The sequence below is a fragment of the Nesoenas mayeri genome (assembly GCF_963082525.1).
Source record: "Nesoenas mayeri genome assembly, chromosome: 5".
Lineage (NCBI taxonomy): Eukaryota > Metazoa > Chordata > Aves > Columbiformes > Columbidae > Nesoenas > Nesoenas mayeri.
The window spans coordinates 52938308-52962391 of NC_137548.1; the positions used below are offsets into that span (position 1 = coordinate 52938308).

The window sequence follows — 24084 nt, forward strand, 5'->3', positions numbered from 1 at the left end:
AGCCCCTTTTTAAAGCCCATCCCGTGGAGAGGGCAGGCACGGCTTGGAGAGCTGCCTGGGCTTCCTGGGAAGTATGGTGTGATGCTGGGGGGTTCTTTTTTATTATTTTTTTTGTCTTTTGGAAACATTGCCATGGTGACCTGGGGGAAGAGACTGGCTTCCATTAGCTTAACGAGCTAAAGCTGCTGGGAGAGGATTGAAATGGGTCTGGTGCTGCCCAGAAATGCCCATGCCTGGAGCTGCACAGCATCTCTGATGGGGATGGTGGGCACGGGAGGAGGGCTGGCCCACTCCCTGCTTATTTTAGATGGACTCTGCTGAGCTTGTTCCTCCTTTTATTTGTTTTTCATCATGTCCTTTTTTTCAGTTCTGTTCTCTTCTACTTGTTTTGTTATTTCTCAGCAGGGAGAGGACATGAGTTTTACGACCTTGCAGGCACCAGTTATGCTGCTTTAGTGCCAGAGCAAGTGCTGACATTGAATACTGCCTTTTTATTTCCCTTCCCTGCTCCCAAAACTGAGCATACCACTGCCTGCCTGGCCGGGAGGCAAAGCACCTTCTGCAGAGGTGTCATCTGTGTGAGCTGGGAGCTAGCTGGCCTCTTGGTTGCTTTTTTTAATTTCCGACCTAGCACCATCCAGAGAGAAGTGCTCAGTTACGCTCAGTCCCCTGCATGTGATGTTCAAGGGCTTCCCATGTGGCTAAAGCTGTAGCCCAAAGCAGCACATGCGCTGGTTGTATCAGGGAAGGGGGGGTGAAGTTTGGTCCATTGCTGATGCTTTTTCTGATGCATCATGTTCTGATGCTGTTGAGCAAAGAGTTCATATCACAGTTGCTGTGCCTCCTGCTTTGAATTCAGACAGGACTCTGAACCTCTCTGTAACGAGGAGGCTAAAGGAGATAGAGGACTCCAGGCAATGTTGAAACCACTTGTCTCTGTGAGTCCTCCTGTGACTTCCTCGACTCCGAGACACAAGTCCTGCAGCTCACAGCTTGCTGTCGTGGGTGGCTGGTTGTGTTTGGCAGCTTTAGCAATGTTGCTTACTGCTGCTGTATCAGAGAACTGTGCCATAGGGTTACGAATCACACTCTAGCCTTGCTCAGGGATGTGAAGGCATGTTGGGACGTGTAAATGATTTGCTCACTGTACCTGTTGCTGCAGCTCTGGCTATTCCCAGGGTAATCTACTGCAGCTGGAGAGAGCAGCATGGCTGTATGCACTGCAGTTTGCATTTATACCTCTCTGATTTTTTTTCTCTCTTTTTTTTTTTTTTTTTGTTTATGGCAAACAATATATATTGTTTTAAAACTCCTGAAAAAGTGGCAATAAAAATGAGCTGGGAAGTGGCATGCAAAAGGCAGATGGAGCCTTGCTCATACAGAACTGTGCCAGTTTGGGTAGAGTCCTGAAGGAGCAAATATTAGTTTGGTGAAGCATTTCTCACCCACGACAGCCAATAAGGAGTTAATCCCAACTCTGATGCTTACATAGTGAAGAGTCTTGTGCTGGGGGGAGCCTTCTCTGACTTTAAGGAGGATAATGTGCCATTCAGGATGAGGATGACAGGTGCCTTGCTCACAGACACAGAGCCCAAAACCATGCTGGCCGTCATCCCCGCCGTTGCCAGTAATGAAAGTTAAGACGTGTCAGGCTGCTTTCTGGGAAAAGGGCTTGGTCATTCCTGTCTGGGCCGTGATTGCCATGAAATAGTCCCCCAGCTGCTTGGCACCCAGTCTGGAGGCAGAGACACCCCACCGGCCCCATCCCTGAAGGGGAAGGATGGGTGTGGGAAAACAAACACCATCCAAAGCATGTGGTTGGGCACTTTGATTGCCTTCATTGGCATTTCCGTGGAGAAACACCACTAGCATTCATTGTACAAGATGCTATTGTGGGATTAAATATTTGTGCTTGTTTTTAAATAAACTCTGGAGCAGAGTCCGCACTGTTGCTCCCGGGAGGCTGTAGTGCTCTGGCCCTCGTTAACAAAAGGCGACTCCATAATGGCCACTTGTTTGTGCCTGAGAACGAAGCTGGCCTTTATCCCAAAAGCCTTCCAGGGTTTTTTGTGGTTTTCCAAGGTCAGGCCAGCCATTGCCACCCTCTCCCCTGCTTGGCTGCATGTTCCTGCTGCTCCAGCCCCATAGGTCGCATACGCTGGGCTCCAGTCAGGAAGCCACACGTGATGCACATCTTCTTCCCTTCACTCCTGTACTTCTTGCTGTTTGCTTGCTTGACAGCAGTACTGGCTTTGGTGAGGGGTTGGCAAAGGATGAGCAGGGAGAGAAGTGGGACCTCACTTGTCTGTCTGAGGTCTGCGCAGCTTGTCTGGGGTGGGAGTTCAGCAGGTTGAGTTTGGTTTTGGTTTTTTGAAGCTGCATAAACCCCAGCAAGAAGTAAGTACAGAGGCCTCCAGAAGACCTCTATAAAATGGCAAATGTCTCTTAGTCTCCTCCATCAGTTGAGGTTCTTGGTGGGCTTTTATCTCCCAGTTTTCAGAGCAAAACTTTCCTAGCTGCCAGTGGCTTTTATGTCTCCCTGATGATCTCAATATAGGATCATCTAGGCTCCCTTTCTCACAGGAGGCTGGACCAGATGATCTTATGAGGTCCCTTTCAACCTGGGCTACTCTGTGATTCTGTGATCTCCTGGCTATATTTGTTCAGCCTGGAAATTGCCTTCAATATTCATTCTGAAGAATGTGAGAATAAAATCTCCTGTCCATCCATGGGAGTGACTTGGTCATTGGGGTCCCCTGCAGCATCATGCTGCTCGGTGTCCAGATTGCGGCATCTGCTTATTACCCATTTACTGGGGTGGTTAGCATGACTAGTGAATTCCCAGACATTGAAGTGACTTGCCCCCAGCCCAGCTTTGTCTCCTCTCTGCTGACCCAATGTGAGGAGAAGTCAGAAGCTGCTGCACTCAGGGATGAGCAAAGTTTATTTTCCTAGAGGGCCTTGTGATTAAAACTCTCCAGGGGAGCCACCCAAGGCTGTAAGATGGAAAAACCTGATGGACTGAAAACGTAAACCGTCACCATTGCTGGTACAAGCTGGAGCAGCGGGGGCTTGGTTTTGGGCATTAGTAGTTTCTGGTGACAATAAACAGACTTTTTTTTTTATACATTAGTGATACGTTGTTCTTCTTTAAACAGCAGTTATGTAGCCTCTGAAAATCTCTGTCAGTCCCTCTGGAACTTGGCAGGCATCCAGCAGGAAGCCTTCATTTTACAGGGTACATTCCTGCCTTCCCATCGCTCCGGCGCCCTCTGCCCTGTGCTCACCCAGCGCGCTGCTGGCCATGGGGCTCTGCCCGGCTGCCGCTGCACCTCCCGTCAGCTCCACACAGCCTGTAAAATCACCTAATACTTGAGGCAGGCCCACAAAACTGGCGGCCTGTCCTTTTCAAGAAACTCCTGGGCGGGTTTCTTTTGCTTGTTTTTCTCTGCTCTTCCTGCCTTCAGGCAAGGACGTGTCCTGTCCCCTGGTATGGAGCTTCAACAGCCCGCTGGGTTTTGTGGCTACCAAGTACTGTTGACACCCCCTCGATATGCATTAGGAGGTGCAACTCACGCCTTTTTCCCCCTTCTGCTGGTGGTGTTGCTGTGAGGACATTGGTGTCACCAGCTGTGGAGCTGTCAGGGTTTGTGCCAAGGGGCTCCCTGTGGGGTCAGCCTGTCTCGTTGTGCTGATGTGTCCCTGCAGCGGTGTCCACCCTCATCTCCCTCCTCATCTCCCTCCTCGTCTCGTCTCCCTCCAGCAGCACCTCATCATGGCAGTTGGCATCGTGTGAGTGTGGGTCGGTGGGAAACGCCGTCCCCAGGGTCCCCACGCTGTGGACGCTGGGCCGCGTGTCCATCGCCGCTTCACCCAGTTGGTCCTTGTGTTGTTTGTGTACTGGTGGCTTTTGTTTTGAAAGAGGGAAGACGCAAGAGCCAAAGTTGACCCTTTCCCAAGTTTTGCATATCCAGGAGGGGATTTTAAACAACTATGTATCTGTTTTTTCAGAGAAAGGTTTAACGGCTTAACTCTGTTCTCAGTGCATGCTCTTTAGACTTTGCACTTAAATTATCAGAAGGTTGTTTAAAAGCACAAACAAAAATCTCAAACATGATGGGCTTGTACAAGCAATTTTAATCTTGAGCTCTGTTTATACTTTAGTGCTGCTCCTAGAGGGGAATTGACAGACTGATACAAGTTAAAATGCTTTTATAGTTATTTAACAAAATAAAACATTTAATTGCAGGGATGTGTCTCCCAAGCACTAGCGAGATGCACTGTATTGCCATTACATCTGGGATGTCCTATGTACTTCTACTCTCATCCTGGGTTTTTTTTTTCCTCACTATCAGTTAAAAATTGTCACTGCAGTCTTGTCTCATTTGGAATTATTTCTTCGATTATTTTTTGCATGTGTCAAATTGCTTTTGAATGGAAAGTAGGATTCACAGTAGTAGAACCACAGTACTTGAAAACATTAGTTAACCGAAAATGCATTAAATATATGGGATACACTAGGAGAAAGCTGTGTTTTTAGAAAAGGAAGCAAATTTAATTGAGGAGGTGGCGTTTGGCCAAGTAATCATCATGGTCTTGCCAGTCTCATGGTTGATGAGACCATGGTGATTACTAGAAGCAGCAGACCTGGGCCTTGAGCTAAGCTCTTCTTTCCTGGATGAATAAACTTTAATTCCTCTGCTTTTTGAGCCCCACAGTACCTAGTTTCCCATCTTTGAACTAGTTATGGAGTAAGTTGACTGTGCAAATTTAGTAAGTTGAAGTAAAAAAGTCTTCCTCTTTGCAGAAGAACCTATAACAAACAAAAGCCAGATTTTATGAAATTAAATGCTTAAGCAGTGCTTTTCCTTTAGTTTCTGTCTTTAAAATGTTGGCCAGATAAATATTTGCATGACATTTAATATAAATAAACTGTATGCCTTACTGTTTATTTTAAAATATATGCTAACTAATAATTTTCATCTCCTCTCTTTAAATATTTAAAACAGTAAGTATGCCATGGGAACTCCCACACTGCAGCATTCGGGGGGCTGGAAAGCCTTTGTCTCGCCTGCTGCATCCTCTGCCTGTTACCGCTCAAGTTCTCCGCGCTTCTTCTGGTTTTGGGGGTGATGGGTTTTTAAGTTTTGGTGTTAGCAGTTTCAAACACTTGGAGATCCAACTCATGTATGTTGTGTTCTTCTATTACGTCTGCCACCACCTCTATCCATATCTCCTGGGCCTTAATTCTGCACACCCCTATTCTGCACACCAGCCTGGTGCTACAGGGTGCTCTCGTACAATGCTCTGCAGTAACACGTTTGCCTCTCACTCTCCCTTGCAGGAATCTACATCCTGATTGCGGTTGGAGCTGTCATGATGTTCGTGGGGTTCCTGGGATGCTACGGTGCTATTCAGGAGTCTCAGTGCCTTCTGGGAACGGTAAGAGGCAGAAAGCTTTGCATGGTCCTTGGCACTGTGGTGTCCGTACCATGGCTGTGCCTTCCTCGCTGGAGACTTTTGCAACAAAAAGGGCTGGGAGGATGTGTGAGCGTATAGGTGGGAACTAGCTGACCCCTGCGAGGAGGAAGGCAGCACTATTTGGCTGAGGGCATCTCTGCCCAGCATGCTGGAGCTCCAGCTGAGCTGGCAGGCATCGTGCAAGCTCCTGCTTGTGCCTGGATGCAGGCCAGAGGCTGAAAGCAGCAGAAGAGGTGCAAATGGTGGGATTCTTGGAGATTCGTTTTCTCTGTTATACCTGGAACCCACCCCCCGTGCTTTTTTTCCCCACCGTGGTCTGGCTGTCTTACCAAGCACCCACTAAACTCTCTTTCTTACCTAATGTCCCCTACAGCTTCCCCTTTCGCTCTCTTTTAGGGCGGCCTGTGGTGATTCCAGTTCTTTTAAGGAATCATCTGCTATTTTTATCTGTTTGGACAAGGAAACAGCAAAGATTTCCCACAATATGTTAGTGAGGACATCTAGGTGCATCCTGGAAAATCCATTACTGAAATGCTACAGGCGTCCTTGATGTGAGGCAGCAGCTCAGGATTCCTGGCACGGGATGGGCTTAATTGTGTAACCCGTGGCCACACCAAAAGCCTTTGCCTTAGGGGTAAGGGAGACCCATTTATTTAAAGCAAGTTCTCACATGTGGTTCAGCTTTAAACTCACTGAAAAACAAAAAAAAAAAAAAAAAAAAGAAAAAGAAAAAATTTGGAAGGACTTTCCAGCCCTTGGCTTTGTTGGGCTGGGAAATTCTTGGTGGTGGTATAGTGGCCCATGAGTGTGGATTCAACAGCGACAGAGGGAAATGGAGCTGCTTTCCCTCAGTCTCACCAATGGCTTCACCTCTAGTTGCCTCTGTTTCCCAATAAGAAGGGGGTACTTCTCGCTGGCTTTTGTAAAGCACTTCTGAATGTCGGTGTATGGAGCTGCTGTAGGCGTTTGCAGGCCTTGTCACTGCTGCTGAGAATAGGAGCCAGGGCACAAATACGACAGGGGTTGTTGTAGTGAGGTCTGGCAGCTTTGCGTTATTTCTTTTTGTTAATGTAAGCAACGACAGAACTTGAACTATCCCTCACTCCCTCTTCAAGTTGGAAAGAGGATTAGAAGGGCAGATGGTACAACATACCTGAGGTCTGACAGGGAAACCGGCTGCTTTGGCTGAAATTAGCAGCTCTAGCTGCTGTGCACTGCCTGTGTTTGCTCACACCTTGGCTTGCTAAGAGAAGGCTGGAAACACCTCAGGATGATGCTTTCTGTTGGCCAAGGCTCCCACCGTGCTCCAAGGACATTTCCAGGCAACGTCCTTAGGGTGTTGCGGGGAAGTAGCCACACTTTCCTCTCCTGCAGCCAGCTGGTGGAGTGACTACAGGCTTATTGCAAAAGGGGCAAGTACCAGGAAGCTTCACACTATCAAAATCCTGTGCCAAAACTGGTGTGGAAGTTGAGCGGCAAGACCTGACGAAGGCAGTAGGGAGCCGCTTAGCATGGAGTGGGCTCTGCTCCCTGGGAAGGGGGTGGGACCCATCTGAACACCTGGCTGGGAACACCACCATGCTCCCATGGCATCAAACTGCATCTCTGGTGTTTTGCATCCAGCTTGCAGAACTGCATCTGCAGGAAGTTGTACCTCTAAATTTGGGATAAACTAGCCATCCTACACTGGAGGGTAACCACTGCGAGAGTGAGCCCTAGTGCTTAACCAGAGAATTACAGCGGCATTGCACCCGCAATTTATGGTGATGTGATTCCTTGAGTGGACGCGAGACCCAGTCCCCCAAAGATGTTCCTGGAGAATCAGGGACGGATAGGTATTTAAATAGGAGCTGGTTGTTTGAACGAGGATGTTGGAAGTCTGGACTGAACAAGGATGTTGGAAGTCCTTTCCTGCTGTCAGGTCAATAGTCTTGTTTCTATTTTGCTGATAACCCTTTGCTCTTACACATGAAAGCCAGGTCAGAGCATCATTCTAGAAACTCCTGTTTCCTCTATTGTTGAAGAAAATGTCCTGAATGTGTCTGAAACAGGGACTTCTAGGAGCCAGGGGCTGTCGTCCCACCCCATTCTGTGATTTTTGTCTTCCTCTGACTGCATTCACCTCTTTTGCTGCTTTACTTCCATGGCAACTCTCTCAATTTGGGGCTTTTCCCAGGAAGAAGTCACTGTGGGTGATGTTGTGGAGGTAATGTTGGCTATGTGTGGACTGTGCCCATCCATGCCTTCTCACTTGGCTCTGATATATGAGCTTTACAGCTTCCCATTCCCAGTCTAACAGAACGACCATCACGATGTGTTCCTGGGATCTGAACAAAAAGATGGAAGGAGGCTTTGGGGGAATGGCAGGGAGGAGTGCTGGAATTGCACAAACAGGGCGGGACTGTGGGAACACATCAGTCTTAGTATTTATGCAAAAAACTGCAGAAGCCTTGCAGAGCTGTGGATGCCAAGATTGCTCACCATAAATCACACCCTGACTCCCTGCAGCTCCTCAGTAGTTGAAATGTGCTTTTAACCCTGCACTGGCAATTCCCATCCTCAGAGCATTTGTGGCAAAGTAAGAAGCTCGTCTGGATGGTTGGGCAGGTGCACGAGGAGGAGCAGTGTGTCTTGTGCACAGGGCATCCTCATCCCTGCCAGTCCCGGTGTGGAAGGCTCTGCTGATCCCCAATCAGCCATCCCAGTGGGAACTCTGGATAGGGGTGGCACATCTAATGAGTTATAGGAAAGTGTGTTTGGGCTAAGTGTGTGTATGAGAGATAAAATGGGTTAAGTCAAGTGATGCCTTGCTTTGTTCTCCATACGTAGAAGTGCTGCTCCACTCTTCTACCCACCTAATTGCTGCTCTTGCCTGTAGCCAGAAATGTTAATTGTCCTTCTCTTGATTTGTCTTTGCAGTTCTTCACTTGCCTGGTGATCCTGTTTGCCTGCGAAGTTGCAGCTGGAATTTGGGGATTTGTCAACAAAGACCAAGTAAGATGACTCTGAAACCTGCCTTTGTGGGATGGGGAAGCTGGGGCAGAGCCACAGCAGATCCCAGCACGAGCTGTTCTGCTCTCAAATTGCTCATGGACTGAGTCATGGGGGCTTGGATTAGCGATGTGATCTGGGCAGGTCACTCAATTCCTCTTGGCTGGGCTGATGAACTTTAAATATGAGCACTTGATGGTACCAGCTGCCCCTTGTGGTATATAGCGCAATGTCTGGAATAAAAATAGGCTTGTCTCACTTGGGTCTCCTCCTTGCTGCTACACTGTCAGTCACAGTGTGAGCTGATTCATGGATGAAGTCATGAAGGAAAGCCATCTGCACATCCTAGGTGCCAAAGAGCAAAGTGCAAATGTGGCCCCGAAGGGAGGGTACACCATCCAGGGAGAACCCGTGTCTGCATTAATGGGATGCCTGATGCTTCCTGCTCTTTGCCACTATCATATAATCCACTTCGGGCTGTTTGTCTGCAAGGACTGAGCTTGCTGCTGATCAATATGCTTTGCATGTGCAAGGGGTGGAAGTCATGTGTCTGTCCCAGGCACCCTGCTAGAGACTGCTCAGATGCAGTCCACTGGCTGGAGGGGGTTAGGTAAAGGGTAGGACTGAAAATTGCAGCTTTTTTGCCTTCCCTTTCTGCTCACCTTCCCTTCACATTGGCCACATATGCTCATACACATGCAGAGTTTGGTCTCAAAGAGCAAAACTACCAGTGCATGGGAGCCATGGCCATTCTGCAGCAAGCAGCGTGCTGGGTATTGATCCTCAGACGTTGAGGGTTTGGAGGAAAGAAGGGGACTGCTTGTGCTCAAAGCCAAGGTTAGACTCTCTGGTGGAGCAGGAAGTGTGTTTACTTTTCTAAGAGACGTAAGCCAGCTGCGTAAGGAGGTGGTGGCCTGCTCAGCTTTCACATTTGTGTAGGCCACAGATGACCAGCTCAGCCGTGAATGGGAACACCCCCTGTAGTCATTCACCAGAAAAAGCATGACTTCACCGGAGTAAACTCTTCCGTGGCTAAACATATTATTATGCAGGCAGGGTGCTGTTTCCTAGCAACTTTGGCAAGCTAATTAACCTTTGCATAGGGGCTTGTGCTTCCTGCAGATGTTAGCTTGAGAATCCTGAAGAGTCCAACATGTGTGACTCAAATGACAGCAAAAAAAGTGAAGCCTGAGTAAGGAAGGGCCTTATGCAGTTTTCCATGCTTGGCCATCAGAGTATAAAAGCTGAGAAATGTAGGGTTTTCCAGTACAAGAGTGATGACCTCAGCTCCCAAAATTAATTCTGGTGGCAGTCTGTTGGCCTCAGCTGCTTCTGCAGCCTTGATAAGAGGATGGGCTATTTGGAAGTCCCCACTCATGAGGCAGGCAGCTTACTGCTCCCTGCCTCGGTTGGGAGCAGTGCGGGCTGGGAGGGAAGTGCTGAATGATCCCAGCCACCCAGAGCTGCTCCCAGAAGGGATTCAGTTCCACCCGGGTTTGCAGCCCTGACCAATGCCCCTTGGCGACACAGTCGTGTCTTAGTGAAGCAAGCACAGGATGCTCTTCCATGGAGCTGGAGCAGTGTCTCCTGGAGACTGGCTTCATGGAGATACTGTAGATACAGGATGGAGAAGCAAAAAGTAGGATTTTATATATATATATACTATATATACACACACACACATATATATATATTTTTTTTTTTTTTTTGGTCACAGACCAGAATCACATAGTAGCGAACATTGCCCTCCAAAGCACGCTTTTTTGAGCAGTGATGGAGAAATGCTGGGATAATAGTTTGAAATCGACCTCATTCTTGCTACAGTTTCTTTTTTAGTGTGCTAATCCAGCCTGTGCTGCTGAGACCAGATGTTCTGGAAAGCATTTTCCCTTTCATACTTGCTCATGTTGTACTCCTTTAGCTTCTCGTGCATGTCCTCCTTTCATCTGTCTCTCCCACATTATTGGAGGGTGTTAGAGGAGAAGCCACAAGGCCATTTTCGCTGACAATTAGGTGTTTTTTGCATTGTGGAGCAGATCCCCATGGGTGGCTGCAGCTCACCAGCCCAGGTGGCAGGGCTAGAGCATGAATGAGACTTCTCATACAACCATTTACAGGATGGGGGTGCCCAGCTGCAGGTAGGGACCTGGTAGAATTTGACATCCATCTGAAATGCCTAAGCTTACTGACCCAAATGAGCTGCCTCACTAGGCTTTAACATGCATTCTCTCCGAAATTCCTGACGTCCCCTCCAAGCCAGACAGTAAGCCAAGTTGTCTGTACTTAGGGGTGGCCTCGTTTGCACACCCCACCCCCTCCTGACTTCCCCAGTGTGCCACATAGACTCACACAGAATGGTTAGGGTTGGGAGGTACCTCTGGAGATCATCTAGTCCAACCCCTCTGCAGCCTTGGTGGACGCGTGTTGCCTGCTTGCTTTGTCTCCGTGTGTCGAGTGGTTCAGAATAAGACCTTTCTGCCTTCTCGACAGCAACAGCAAATCCGTGCGGGCTGAAGGTCGTCTCAGCTCCTGTGGTTCACGCTCTGGGGCTTGGCTGCCTTTGCCTGCTAATGAGAGCTTGTGGAGCACTTGGGTAGCATTGGCTGCAATCTGCTGGCTGGTCGATGAGGTTCTTGATATTTGCTGCTCTTAACATTCTACAGTTGGAGGGACTTGAGCCCTGTGAAAGACAGGCCTTTTTCACACACCTGTGCAAATAAACAAGGTCCAAATATATTTAAAAACTGCTCATCTACCTGCAAGTGCCATTAGAGGGAACCTGTCCCTTATAGGCATATCTGCTGGATGGATTTCTTTCTTATTCTCTGGCTGAAAAGGACTTTTTCCTCTGTCATTCCTAGATAGCCAAAGATGTGAAGCAGTTCTACGATCAAGCATTTCAACAAGCGCTCATGGCAGAATCAGAGACAAACAATGGGAAAGCTGTAGTGAAGACCTTTCATGAAACGGTAAGACATTTGCGGTCTTGCTGCACACTCTGCTTAGGCTCCTGGAGTTGGCCAAAGCAGCTGCTGATGGGTCCTGTGTGCTGCAAATTAACCCGATTCTCTTCTATGCATGGTTTGTCAGCGGCTAAGTGGTGAGGAGTGACTGTCGCTGTGTGGAGACTGATCCTCCCCACCTGGGCAGAGGCAATAAGTTGAACTACAAGTCCTAGGGCATTGAATTAAGGCAACACTGATGCTTAGAAGTGAACTGGATCAAATGCATTCTCAGTGCAGGGATTTTGCTGCCTGCTTTCCAAGCTCTATGCAGAAATATCTCTATAGGAGTTTCTTGCAGCCAGAGGAAATGAGAATGTGGGAAGGAGGAAGGAGAGTTAAAAATAGGGGTCAGGAAAATGAATGGGAAAAGCAGGGACTGAAGTAGATGATGCTACATTCAGATCTTAGCCTGTCATGTTTGCTGTTCTTACAAGTCAATAAACAAAGCTGCACCCTCTTCAATATTCTGACCTTTGCACTGTGCTGGGAAGTCTGGCCCCAACTCTAATAAAGTAGCTTTTCATTTACCTCAGCACCCCTGATTAAGTAAAATCCAATGGATAAAAAATGTTGCTCTGAGGAACTAATCTTGATACTTACTCTGCTCAGCAGGAAACAAAATCTCTGGAGATAATTGGGTTCACTTTCCTTCAGGATACCAATGCCAGATCTGTCTGGGATTATCATAGGAAGCAGCTGCATTGCATGGAAAAAATAATAATTTAATTTGGAGAGTTATTTGCCCTCATTTTTTTCCCCCCTCCAAGAAGCCTCCTTGGTCTTGGGTGGCTTCAAAGATGTTTAATGGTGGGAAGAGCATTGCATGAGTGTTTGCTGCCTGCTAACACTGGATTTTGTTAATTGTTTTTTTTCTTCTCTCCATTTAGCTGGACTGCTGTGGTCCCGATAATGCAATAGGAGTTATCACTCCCCTGTGGAGAGAAGACCTCTGCTCAAAGAAGGACTCCGTCCTGAAAACCATGTTTGAGGTAGGTACGGCTGCTCTTTGCCCAGCACAGCCTCTGCAAGGAAACTCAGCTACCGGGGAAATTTGGTGATTTATTGAGGATTAGATAAAGGGTAGAGATTTCATTTATTTGGGGCTCATGTTGAGGGATGTCAGAGGTTCATGTTGATACTTCCTTTGCTGTTCCTGCCTGAGTGGGCTGGCACGTGTGGAGGGTGAAGTCTGGTGGGAAGTCCCAGAGCCAGGTTGCAGGAATGCAAGAGGATCAGGGGGAAGCAGAACTGACTTTCTAGGTGCCAGGGGCCAGTGAGGGGAAAGCAGGCTTTCTGACCAGCGTGCTTCTCTCCTCCAGACCTCAAACTGCCACAAAAAAATTGACGAGCTGTTCTCCGGTAAGCTGTACCTGATCGGTATTGCTGCCATCGTGGTCGCCGTGATCATGGTAAGTGTGACTGCACAGTGCCATGCTGTTGTGGGACAGGGAAGAAGTGCCTTGGGGTGCCCCAGTCCTGTTTCAGCTGGGCTGGATCTGTCCCTGTTCTCGGATCCCCCTGCAGCTCAGCATACAGCGCCAGCGCTCTGCACCCCAACTGCTCTGGGATATGGTGAGACCAAGGGCGTCATCATCCCTCGAGGGGGTCAGGATGTTGGGGCGGGTGCCTGGTGAGCATGGTGGAGCAGGAGCACATGAAACCCCATCCAGAAGCGCAGAGCACTGTCGAGCCTCCTTGTTGCCTCCAAAACCACTTGTTTCTCAGATGCCATGTTTTGTCGTGGGGGTCTGCAGTGGGAAGAGATTTGCTTTCTTTGCCATGGTGGGTTTGCTCCCCAGTGATGGTGGGTGGTGTGGGCCGGTAACTCAGCACCTGCCCAAAGCTTGGGCTGTAACATTGTGGGGATCTCAGAGCGTTTGCTGCATAGCTGGCAGTTGGGAGGGTTGCAACATATCAGCACTGCTGCCAGCGAGGGCAAGGGGAGCATTGTCTTATCTCAAATCTCTTAATAAAAACAGCAGGGAAGACATAGCATCTCTGCCCTTAGCTCTGGTGTGAGAGTGTTTACATGGAGTGTGAGACCTCGGGACAGGGAGCTCCCAGGCTGTATGGGTCAGCACCTCACTGGTACCCCTGTATCTCCCCACAGATCTTCGAAATGATCCTGAGCATGGTGCTGTGCTGTGGCATAAGGAACAGCTCCGTCTACTGAGCCGTGAGAGCCAGGGAGGGGAAGGGGGGAGCAGGGCGGACGGCGCTAGAGGGGACCCCAAGTGCCACCAAGTGACCAGGAGACATTTCAACAAAAGACAAAGGAAACTATGTATATAAATACTTCCAATATTACCATACAGTACTTACCATTTTTATTTTGAAGTACTTTTTTTTTTTTTTAATAAATAAAACTTTCCCATATCCTTGTGGCTGAGTTAGTTACACATCAGTTTTGTGTGATGGAGAAAGCTGCTGTAGCAGGAGATCAAGTCCTTCCTTCCCCTTCCCCACCTCCCATAACTCAGAAATAATGTTGGTGGAAGATGTACAGAGGAGAAGGCTGCAGCCTGTTATCAGAAAACTTTGCCTTGGTTTTTACTCTCTTTTTCAACACCAACTTCTTTTATATACACAATCGGATGCTGAAGCAGGGTTTAGCGTTTTTGTTTGTTTGTACTTATCTTTTCCTACCATCACCCCAACTCCCCAGCATCTCCAGGCAGTCCGAAGGGAAGCCTGGCTGACCGCCTGCAGCCTGAGAGAGGGGAGAGGAGGGGAAACAGCCCGCATTGCCCGGGTGCCATGTGTCCCAGGGGAAACACTGGTGCTTTGTTCCTCTCTGACCTGTTTGCATCACTAGGTCAATCCTTAACAGAAGACACACTTAAATTTTTTTTACTTTATGAAGAGTGGGAATGTTCTTAGCTTTTTGTTTTTGTGGTGTGGTTTGTTGCTTTTTGTTTTTTTTTTTTTTCCTTGGGGCTATAACTTTATAAATTGGCTCATTTTCAGTGATTTGTTACATTAAAGGGTCAGTGGCTGGGGGTGAATTTAGTCCCAGTTTTTCAGATATAACAAACTGAAAATTAAGTCACTTTTTAACCTCCTTCAATGTTTCTATGTTTCTTTACAGACATATGTTTTTAGGTGAGTCTAGTTCTGTACTAAGTTTCCACTGTTAAGCTAATGCTTGCATACCAATGATATTGGGAAAAAAAGGAGAAAACTGAAAAAAAAAAATGTCCTTAACCTTAGAAATCCGTCATTCATGTATTGCAGGATGATGCTTGGGGGTTCCCAGCCATACGCATACATGTTTAAAATTTCATCTTTGTATCACTTTCTTGTTCAAATGAAATTTTCCTTACTTATAGCATATTGTCGCACACTGTAACATTACTGGGAAATTGTTATAACCAGATTTTGGAGAAAAAAAAAAAAAGCTTATTTTTAAGACCTTCCATTTACGGTTACATCAACGGTGATAGATCAGCTTATCAAAGCAAGGGAATTCAGGATTTTAGATCGCACCAGTTGAAACACTTTCTTGTGACCTGGTAAGCTCTGATTGCCAGTTTGATGTATGTGGCTTCTGTCGTATGCCACTCTGTTACCGTGTAGATAGAGGGGGAGAGTGACCCAGGAGCTATGTAAGAAAACCAGAGTGTCTCTAAAAAGATGATCTATATGTATAGTTCTATAGATATATATTTTTAAGCAAAGCCTTTTTCTTAGCTGTATAGGCACTTGAGCTGGGAACAATAGTATCTTTTAGCTCTTTGCCACCTTGAAGTAGGTAAGGGGAGGAGTTGAAACTAGTGATCAGCTTCCCCACTTCAGGAGTTATTCCTGTTTCCTGAAGTATGTTGCTTTCCACCTTCGCTGCAACAGAGAGCTCCGGATCAGATTGGGGCAGGGAGAGACCTGTGACCATTTTAAACTAGTACCGTGTCCACTGCACATGGCTGCTGTGGCCTTTGCCACCACAGGACAGGAGATTCCTGCACTGGGGCAAACTGATCCATTCGGAGGCTTTTTTCACCTTCCACTCCCCCCTTTTCTCTTCCTGCCTTTTAGTATATAGGGCCTTTAAAAATTATATAGGTAAATATATCTATCAAGTTGTGCTGGGTAAGAGGAGGAAGTGCTTCAACAGAACTTCAGATTGAGGGGTTGGGCAAGAAAAGATTCAGCCTTAGAAACAGCCTTAAAGCAACACTGCCCTGAATGTCCACATTGTGCACATCGAGAATGAGATGAGGTTTTGCCATAGGAAACCCCTTCCCCTGCTCCCCAGCGTAGCTCCTTCAGGTCATCTACTCTGTTATGTGGCTATATGTATATGCATCCACCAAGCATGTGTGTTTACATATATGTGCATCGGGATTGTTAGCATACAGAATGGACGTGTAACTTGCCGCCTTTTTTGTTGACTGTTGATAAATGTGTATAAATATGCCATTAAGCATTTCAATTCTGTTTTCTTTCCTTACGCGGTATTTTTGATATTGTTCAGTATTCAGTTGATGCTGTGTAAGTAGCTGGAGGTCTGTTTGAAGATGGGCAGGGTCTCAGTGCAGCTCAGGGGTGTCCTTGGACATTGTAGCTTTAGGGGTCTGGGTTGTCCCAGGCAGGAGCAATTGGGATAAAGTGGTATTCAATAGGGAGTCTGACAGCTGTGGGAGGAGGAAGAGCGGGGTGTCTGCTCAGATCGTGTCCTGTACAGGCTGTGGTTTGCACTCTGGCACGTTTCAGAGGTGGCTTGTCACTGCGGGGAGCTCTGGCGGCAGCTCTGCCAACCACCTCCTGTCCCTGTGGCTGCTGCAGGAAAGGTGCAGCAGAAGGGGAGCAGCCAGGGCCTGGTAAAGTCGTAGGAGAAGGAGTTTTGCAGGGAGAGGGCAATGCTTGCTTTAGAGTTACTAGCTGAGAGTCCCCATGTTCCGTGGCCATCAGCTGCAGCAGGAGGGGTCAGCCCTGGGAGAAGAGGGGCAGAGAGGAACCATCATGCTTAAGAACACTGAAGCAGCTGAGAAACCCTCATGGAAAAAAACACACATTTGGGTCTCCTCTAGTCCAGCCCCCTGTGAAGCTGGACCCAGGTTAAAATAAACTAGAGAGGGAGCTTTGAAGGGCTGTTGCAAGCACTTGGGATCCATAAGTGACAGGGCTATTCTGCCAGTTGGTCAGTCCCAAAGCTGGCTGAGATGAAGGGGAAAAAAACAGTAGGTAGGACCTCTGCCCTGTCTCAAACCCTCTAATGCATAACTGCGCATTTGTGTGCAACATGGGGCCCTGACCCGCGTCCCACCGCACCCCCAAAAAACAAAGGATGAAATTGTGAGCTGTAAATATAAACCCTTCCCTTTCCAGGGAAGCATCCTCCTGGAGCTAGTGATGGCTGAGAAAATGGCTGAGCTGATATGGGGAGGAGGAAGAGGAGGGAGGCTGGTGGGGAAGAAGAGAGTCAACTGTCCAGGTCTAAGTTCAAAGACCACATCAAAAGGTCAAACAGAGCTGCTGACAGCTTAACTGAATGCTTGAGATTTTTTCATACTGTGGAGCATGCCACAAAGCAGTGTGTTTAACTTCTTTCTGCCTTTTTTTTTTTAAAGAAATGAAACAAAAATCAATTTAATAAACATTTCTCATAGTGTGCGTAGTGTGATGAACCGCAACAATTTCACAACCAGTTAACCTTAACACTAGGATGCTTTGTGAACCAGGCTTCCACAGCGTGGGGTTTGGCAGCCTCTGGGAGAGGGGGCCTGTGGGTAGGCTGGGGCCGCATCCAGAATGGTGCTGGGGGAAGGCAAAAAGTGTGCTTGCTGGCAGCACCAGCTGCTGCGGTTGTGCCCCGCCTTGAGGGAACGGGGACAAAGCTGTGGGGGAGCCAATGTGGATTGCAAAACAGGGCAACTGTGCTGAAATTTTGGGGGCCGCAGTGGCAGCACTGCGCATGCTCAAGGGGCTTCTCAAGTGGCCGAAACCAGCGCAAAGTACCCTCTGATGCCATCTGGCCGGGGGCTGGTCTGTTTTTTGTGGGTGGCCTGGTAATGCCACCATTGCTGCCACCACCTGCCCCTCCGCACCATCAGGGGAGAGCCTGACTGAGAGCGAGGGGGGAGGCGAAGCGCTGTGATCCCACAGCTGCCTGCTGTGCTGGCTTGGAATTCTCACTGCGAGTGAGGCAAAGGTGTCCTGCACTGGCCACCAGCCACTGCCCATGCTGGTACAGAGAGGGAGGGAACGCCGGGCAAGGGTGGGTGATGTTCATCTGCCACCAGGATAAGTCTAGCCCTGCTCCCGGCAGCTGTGCCCATGCTACACGATCATGCCCATCTGTTGTTCTTTCACTTGTTTACCTGAATGTTAATGAAGCCAGACATAATGACTACTGGGGAGGGGAATAAAAGTTATATTTAAAAAAAAATAATAAAAAAAAAAGCAAAAGCCCTTGTTAGTGGATTTTTAATGATGTGTTGTCATATCTTGTTTCCTTCCGTCACATAGATTTCTGCCACATCTTCCAAGGGAACAGGCTTGTCTCGTTCTTGTGTTCAAGCACAATTTGGGCTGCAGGGAAGGCAGTCCTTAGCTGACCCTTGAGGTGGCTTCCCATGAATGCGATGCTCTTTGCTTCATGCCTTAAAACATTTGTATTGTGGTGCTGTGCTGTTGCTCCAGATGGGGATAAAATTACTCCTGCCTCTCTGGAGCTAGGATTAAGCTGATGTGAGTCACTGTCAGACTCGGACTCAGTGTTCAACCGTGAGAGAAACGATAGTGGAAACAACCTGGCAAAGCACAATACATATTTGGCATCCAGGGCATGTCTTGGGACCTCAGCCTGGAAGCAGAGCTGGGCCCTGAACCCTTCCCTGGCTGAGTGCAGTCCCCTCTGCTTGCACCGCAGGTCTGACTCTAACACTGATGTGCTCAAAACAGATGAGTTGTACGTGATGCTTGAGCTGAGAGAGGACTGGGAAAAGCAGGCCCCTTTAAGGTGCTGTTAAGTGAAGACATGGGTTATTCTTGGTAAACAGCAGTCTGGCTGGGTAGGAGCATGTGAGGCCACACCGATAAACCACTGTGAGGGGAAGGGGTGGGTGGAACGCTCGCAGCCCGCTTGTTCTCATGTTGCACTGACAACCCGGGCTTGCGCTTGTCTTAAACATTTTTCTCCAGAGATCTGAAGGACTTGGAAAGTAACTGGAGACTTTACTGTGGACTTCCAATTCTTAAGAATACGACTGTAGCATCTTTTTTAGTGAAACAAGGATTTTCACAAAATATGACTGTGAATTTTTCTAAGCTAGACCAAGTTGGGATTTCTTCCGGTGGAATTCTTCTCCTCCCCTCTCCCAAACTGTTAAAAAACAAAACCAAAAACAAAACCCAACACTCTTGACTGTTTCTAATGAGAAGTTTTGGAGGTATTTTTTGCTTTGGCAACCTCTATTTCATAAGCCTCTTCTGGGCTGTTTGTGTTGTAAGTAGCAATGTGCCCAACTGTTTCCTACTAAGCTGGAACTAGCAGGGATAAATTGCTTGTATCCATTCTCTTATTAGAGGTGGTCTAAGGTCTAACCAAGATTTGCAAAATTCCTACAGGAGGGGAAAAAAAAGGCAGCCAGCTCTCTCATGTGAGAGCTGCTTATGGCAGAGGTTTCTGCAGTGGAAAGCACCCTTGCTGCTGGATCCTGGCTGCCCCCTCCCTCTGCATGCCAGCTCTGCTGGCCAGGCTGGGTGATGAAGGATGTGTTAGGTAGTGGCTGTGCTCATATTCCTGCTCTGAACTGCCAGTTTCCTTTGCTAGGCATGGCAGGGTTGCCCTTCCAGTTAGAGGAGAGGAGCAAGTTCCAGCTCCAGGGCAAGCTGCCGAAAACTGAGAAGACTGTTCTGAAAAAAAACATGAATATTTCAACAACCTCATTTACTGGCAGGGCCACAGTAGGGCTGGGAAGAGTGGAAATAGAGCCCCCAGTGAGGCAACATCTGCCATCAGTGGGTGCCGAAGGGGAGAAGCAAACAATTAACTTCCTGGCTAGCTCTTGATTAAGTGATAAAGACACAGGCTAGAGACCCCAAATCCCATCGGCACCACGCTGTGCAGTTGAACTAGAGGCACGGTGTTAATCTGTGTATTTTTATCTGACCACTCCTCTCAGTTTCAGCCTGGGGAGCATCAGGTTGCCTTGCACAGGGCATAACCTAAGCGGGACGGCGCAGGAGCAAAGACTCGCTGTTCCATTGCAAGAACTTCAGCCAACCTTTGGCACCTTGTCAGACACAGGCAGGCTGGTGCTCTCACTTCAGAGCCCAGGGACCTGGAGCAAACAGAAAACACCTCCCAGACACTGAAACTGCTGCACAACTGAAACCTGCGTTGTTTTCACACTTGCGGATACATTAGAGGGTACATAAACTTTGCAGCCAGGCATGCCAATGTGGACTGCCTGGTGTTTCTCCACTGGGTTAGATGGCCTAGCTCAAGTGCCAATGGGTGCAAGTAACCCTTCTAACTAGAGTTTAATCACACCTTTTTTTTTTTTTCATGGCCCTGCTCTACTAGGTCATTCCCTCATGTTAGAATACAGCTTTGCTGAGTACCAAAGAGATACTGGTGTTAGGCCAGCTGAGATGGCACACATAGCACTCTGCCTGCCAGCTGCCAGTCAGCTGGTTAAGATTTCCTCCAGCAAGGGTTACTGGTGTTAAATGCAAAGCCCTGTGGGGGCTACAAAGTCATGCTGGTTAATGAATCTCCCATAGTTCATGTTCTAACAAGGTTTGGAGAGTTTTAGGGTTTTGTGGTTTGAGGTTTTTCCTTAATGTTCACTTCAAGGCCCTCAGCTGGTTCCAACAACGTGTTTCAGCCCTTTGCTACTGCTGTTAGTATCGGGCACACTGGGGCAAATGACAGGAAAGAAAAACAATTAAGCAAGAAGTAGGAGAAAAGGTTTTTAGTACATACATTCTGTAGCTAAATTGTAAATTAACAGAGACCCGTGACTGTTTTTGTTTCTTTTTAAAATTCCAAATAATTGCAGAGTATTAATTTTGCTTTTAAACTCTTTCAGTTCCCTCCCACACATGCGGTGACTCTTAACAGAAAAGGGGTTGTGAGTTCTCCCTGCACGTCCTCTCCAGGCCAGCAATAATACTGTTATTGTGAAAAATCAAGTTGATTAAGACCTTCATAACCTGCCTGCATTAAAACTCACTCCACAGGAGCTAATTTTATGCAGTTACCTTATGGGGAAAAAGCACCAACACTGGTAAACAACACTGGAATGAATCTAACCTGCTTAGTAGGTAAGCCAGGCCACAAGGAAAGTGCAAAGTAAAACAGGTAAGTGAAGCTCGGTGTAGAGGAGAGGCAGTGCCAAGGACTGAATCCTGGAAACTCACCCCATGGGGGATTTCAAGGCCATGAACAGGCTTTCCTTCCTGCAAATGGGAAAGGGTAACCCAAATTATTTCCTTCAGCCTGTACCTATTCTGGGTTGGTGTGACTGCCTTCTCCCAGCAGAGAAGGATGTGGTGGTCACTACTGTGCTTTTGCTCTTTTGCGTGCCAGGAAAATACTCCCTTCTCTGCCTCCCCTCAGGAGCTCCAGCATCAGCTGCGTGTGGCCAGAACAGCCTAAATTCCCTATTCCTTCCAGACACAGGAGATGGTCACAATGCATCCGATCACTGTCTGGCTTGCAGGACCTGGGCAGCTGTTAGAGAATCTCCTGCCACTTTCCTATAGCCGCAAGGAGGGGGGCCAGCAGTCCCTGCCAGGCGCCTACCCCCAGGCTCTGAGTGCAGAAGCAGCAGGAGCTGCCAGTGAGCAGCAGAAACAGTTTTCAGATGGGGGCCAAATGACAGATTTCTTTGCAAGAAAGGAGGACCCGGCGCCCAGTAGCAGGGCTGAGACTGGTGTGCATTTGCACGCACTGCCCCCACACATGGGGATGCACTGGCTTCCCGCAGAGCTGTGGGGCCATCTCTGTGAAGGAGCCAGCCCCTCGCACCCCCGCACCGGATGTGGCCGCTGGCTTGGACAATGTCCCGCGCTGCAGCTCAGGCCACCTTCCAGCACCCACCCCCTCCCAGCTCCCCCACCCCTCTTCAAGCCACCTTAGTTCATGCCGGCGAGGGGAAAACACTTTACCATCTGTTCGTCTTCAGAGTCTGACTCATTATTTTTATTTCTGCTGTCGCCAAGCAATAGCGAAAATCCCAACACACCAGCACATCCACCGCTGCAAAGTGTCTTGTCCTCAGTCACCAGAGAAAAAGCAGCTCATCCTCAGTTCTCCGCAGTCTGCAATAATAAATCTGCAAAAAGAAGGAGGAAAAGGGTAGAGTCAGCTTGTGAAGGTGACCTTGGCCATCAACATACACGGCATCCAGGCAAAAAATTAGAACTCCTGGCCTCTGGAAATGGTGGAATGGGGCTTGTCTCTGATGGCACCCACATCTAGAGGTGATGGAGAGAGTGGAGGTGGTATTGCCCTCTTCTGCCCCTCTGAGCTCCTAGTCTAGCACTGAGCCAGGGTTCAAAACAAAAGAGCAACATTGTTTGCATCCATTTATGGTGTACACTGTTTGCCACCAGCCTTACAGAAATGGGACATGCCACTACTTACTTCACATCCTCTTCTTGCCTCCTCCTTATCGCCCTCAGAAATTTGCTCCTGGCATGTCCCTGTGTTGTGGTTTAACATGACAAGCAGCTAAACACCACACACAGCTGCCTGCTCACTCCCCCCCACAAGGTAGGATAGGGGAGAAAATAATGAAAAAAGATAAAGCTCATGGGCTAAGATAAAGACAGTTTAACACGACAGAAAGGGGGGGGAGGGGGCAAGGGGGGGAAGGGAGCATAATGATAACAGAACATGTAAAACAAACTATGCATGATGCAATTGTTCACTACTCACCAAGCAATGGTCTCCCAGTTCCTAAGCAGCAGCCCCCCGGCTAACTTTCCCCTCGTTTACATACTGAGCATGACATCATATGGTATGGAACGTCCCTTTGGTCAGCTGGGGACAGCTGCCCTGGCTGAGCCCTCCCCAACTTCTTGTGCATCCCCAGTCCCCCCCATGGGCAGGGCAGTATGAGAAGCTGAAAAGTCCTTGGCTTAGTGTAAGCACCACTTGGCAGGAATCAAAGTATTATCAACATTATTCTCACACTTGATCCAATACACAGCACTATGCCAGCTAGGAAGAAAACTAACTCCATCACAGCCAAAACCAGGACACCCTGACACCCTGAACAGTGTTACACAGCACTGGCAGCCTTCACCCATGGTTTACTCTTGTCTCCCTTTGCCTGTTCACTACTCCTGCGATCCTCTCCTGCTCACCTACCAGAAGACTCATCTTTTCCTTTCCTCCTCCCTCCAGCCACAAACCCATTTGAATGCCTGTGACCGTACTACCATATGTGTATACATTAAAAAAAAACAGGATCACCAAATGGGGAAACACCTCTAGAGCCCTTGTTTTAAAACCAGAGCACGACTCCAGCCAGATGGAAGACATTTTGTGCTAACCTCATCATTGCTGCCAAATGTATTCCAAACACAGCCCTCATCTCATAAATTACTGTAGTTAGCAACACTCCAGCAGGCAAAAGTATGTATTTAAAAACTGACAATGCAAATGAAGTGGCTGCAGTTTATATAATGGGGGACTCGGGTGAGGCCCCGCTTGGAAGGATCCAGTGAAAGCTCCTCGCTGCGGGTGCAGCCTGAGCTCCAGCACATCCCTCGGCAGAGCAGACAGGGATGCAGAAGGGCTGAGAAGCGCCACTAAAATTATACAAAGTGGCACTACATGGTAATTTCTTCTTTTATTGCAAAACAAGGGCATAGATGAGCTTTGCTTATACTCAAGGCCTATGGCAAATTCCTCAGAGCGGGGTCATCTGAAGAGGTAAAGGCACAACCTTTAGAGGTTCAGGCCCTTTGCAGGTATTGATTTAATTTAACGGTGAAGCCCGAGGGCCAGGCAAGGCAGCAGGAGCCCGAGCCAGGGAAAGCGTGGGGACAAGCATGGCAAACCTCACCTCTGCTTTTTCCTTAACACAGGCTAAAACAGCTAAATATTGAAGCCACTTCGGAAATACAATTCCACTGAAAATTTAAACTTTTTGCTAAAAGGCAGTGGGAGGGAATCGAGCATCTTTGGCCAACAGCAATAAAACATTTTCAGACAGGTTTCCACTTCTTGATGCACACACAAAAAATGTTATTCTGGGACTGAAAATGGAAACTCCCTGCCTTTTTTTTTTTTTTTTGATGGATAGTGGTTTTATATTCCAAGTGACCTGGGGCTTTCTGGTTAGAATATAAATACAAATTTTTAAAAAGAAAAGAAAAGAGATGCAGACATTCTTCTGTAGTCTTCACTGTGGCCAAGCCGTGCTTTTCTGATGAGAAAACAAGCTCTGCCTGCCATGTTTTCCTCCAGAGTGTCCGCGGGCGGCCATGGCGGCTCAGCCCCCGCGGCGGCGGAGCCAGCGCGGTCACTGCCGCCGCCGGCACCACCAGTGGCCCGAACCCGCCCCCGCGCCGGCGGCCGCGGCAGCGCCAGCTCCTCTCCATCTCCTCACAAGTTGCAAAATGGCGGGCGCCTTGGGACCTGTAGTGC

General features: G+C 48.2%; 1 protein-coding gene across 1 annotated transcript in view; it reads left to right on the forward strand.

The window, feature by feature from the left end:
• The window catches only part of CD81 (CD81 molecule), a 32768-nt gene extending 18622 nt beyond the window's left edge, over positions 1-14146 (forward strand). The window contains exons 3-8 of the mRNA XM_080346178.1: positions 5345-5442; positions 8401-8475; positions 11334-11441; positions 12365-12466; positions 12797-12886; positions 13588-14146. Coding sequence (XP_080202304.1) covers positions 5345-5442; positions 8401-8475; positions 11334-11441; positions 12365-12466; positions 12797-12886; positions 13588-13650 — 536 coding nt within the window. The 3' untranslated portion in view covers positions 13651-14146. The remainder of the gene's footprint in view (positions 1-5344; positions 5443-8400; positions 8476-11333; positions 11442-12364; positions 12467-12796; positions 12887-13587) is intronic.
• Positions 14147-24084: the final 9938 nt, after the last annotated feature.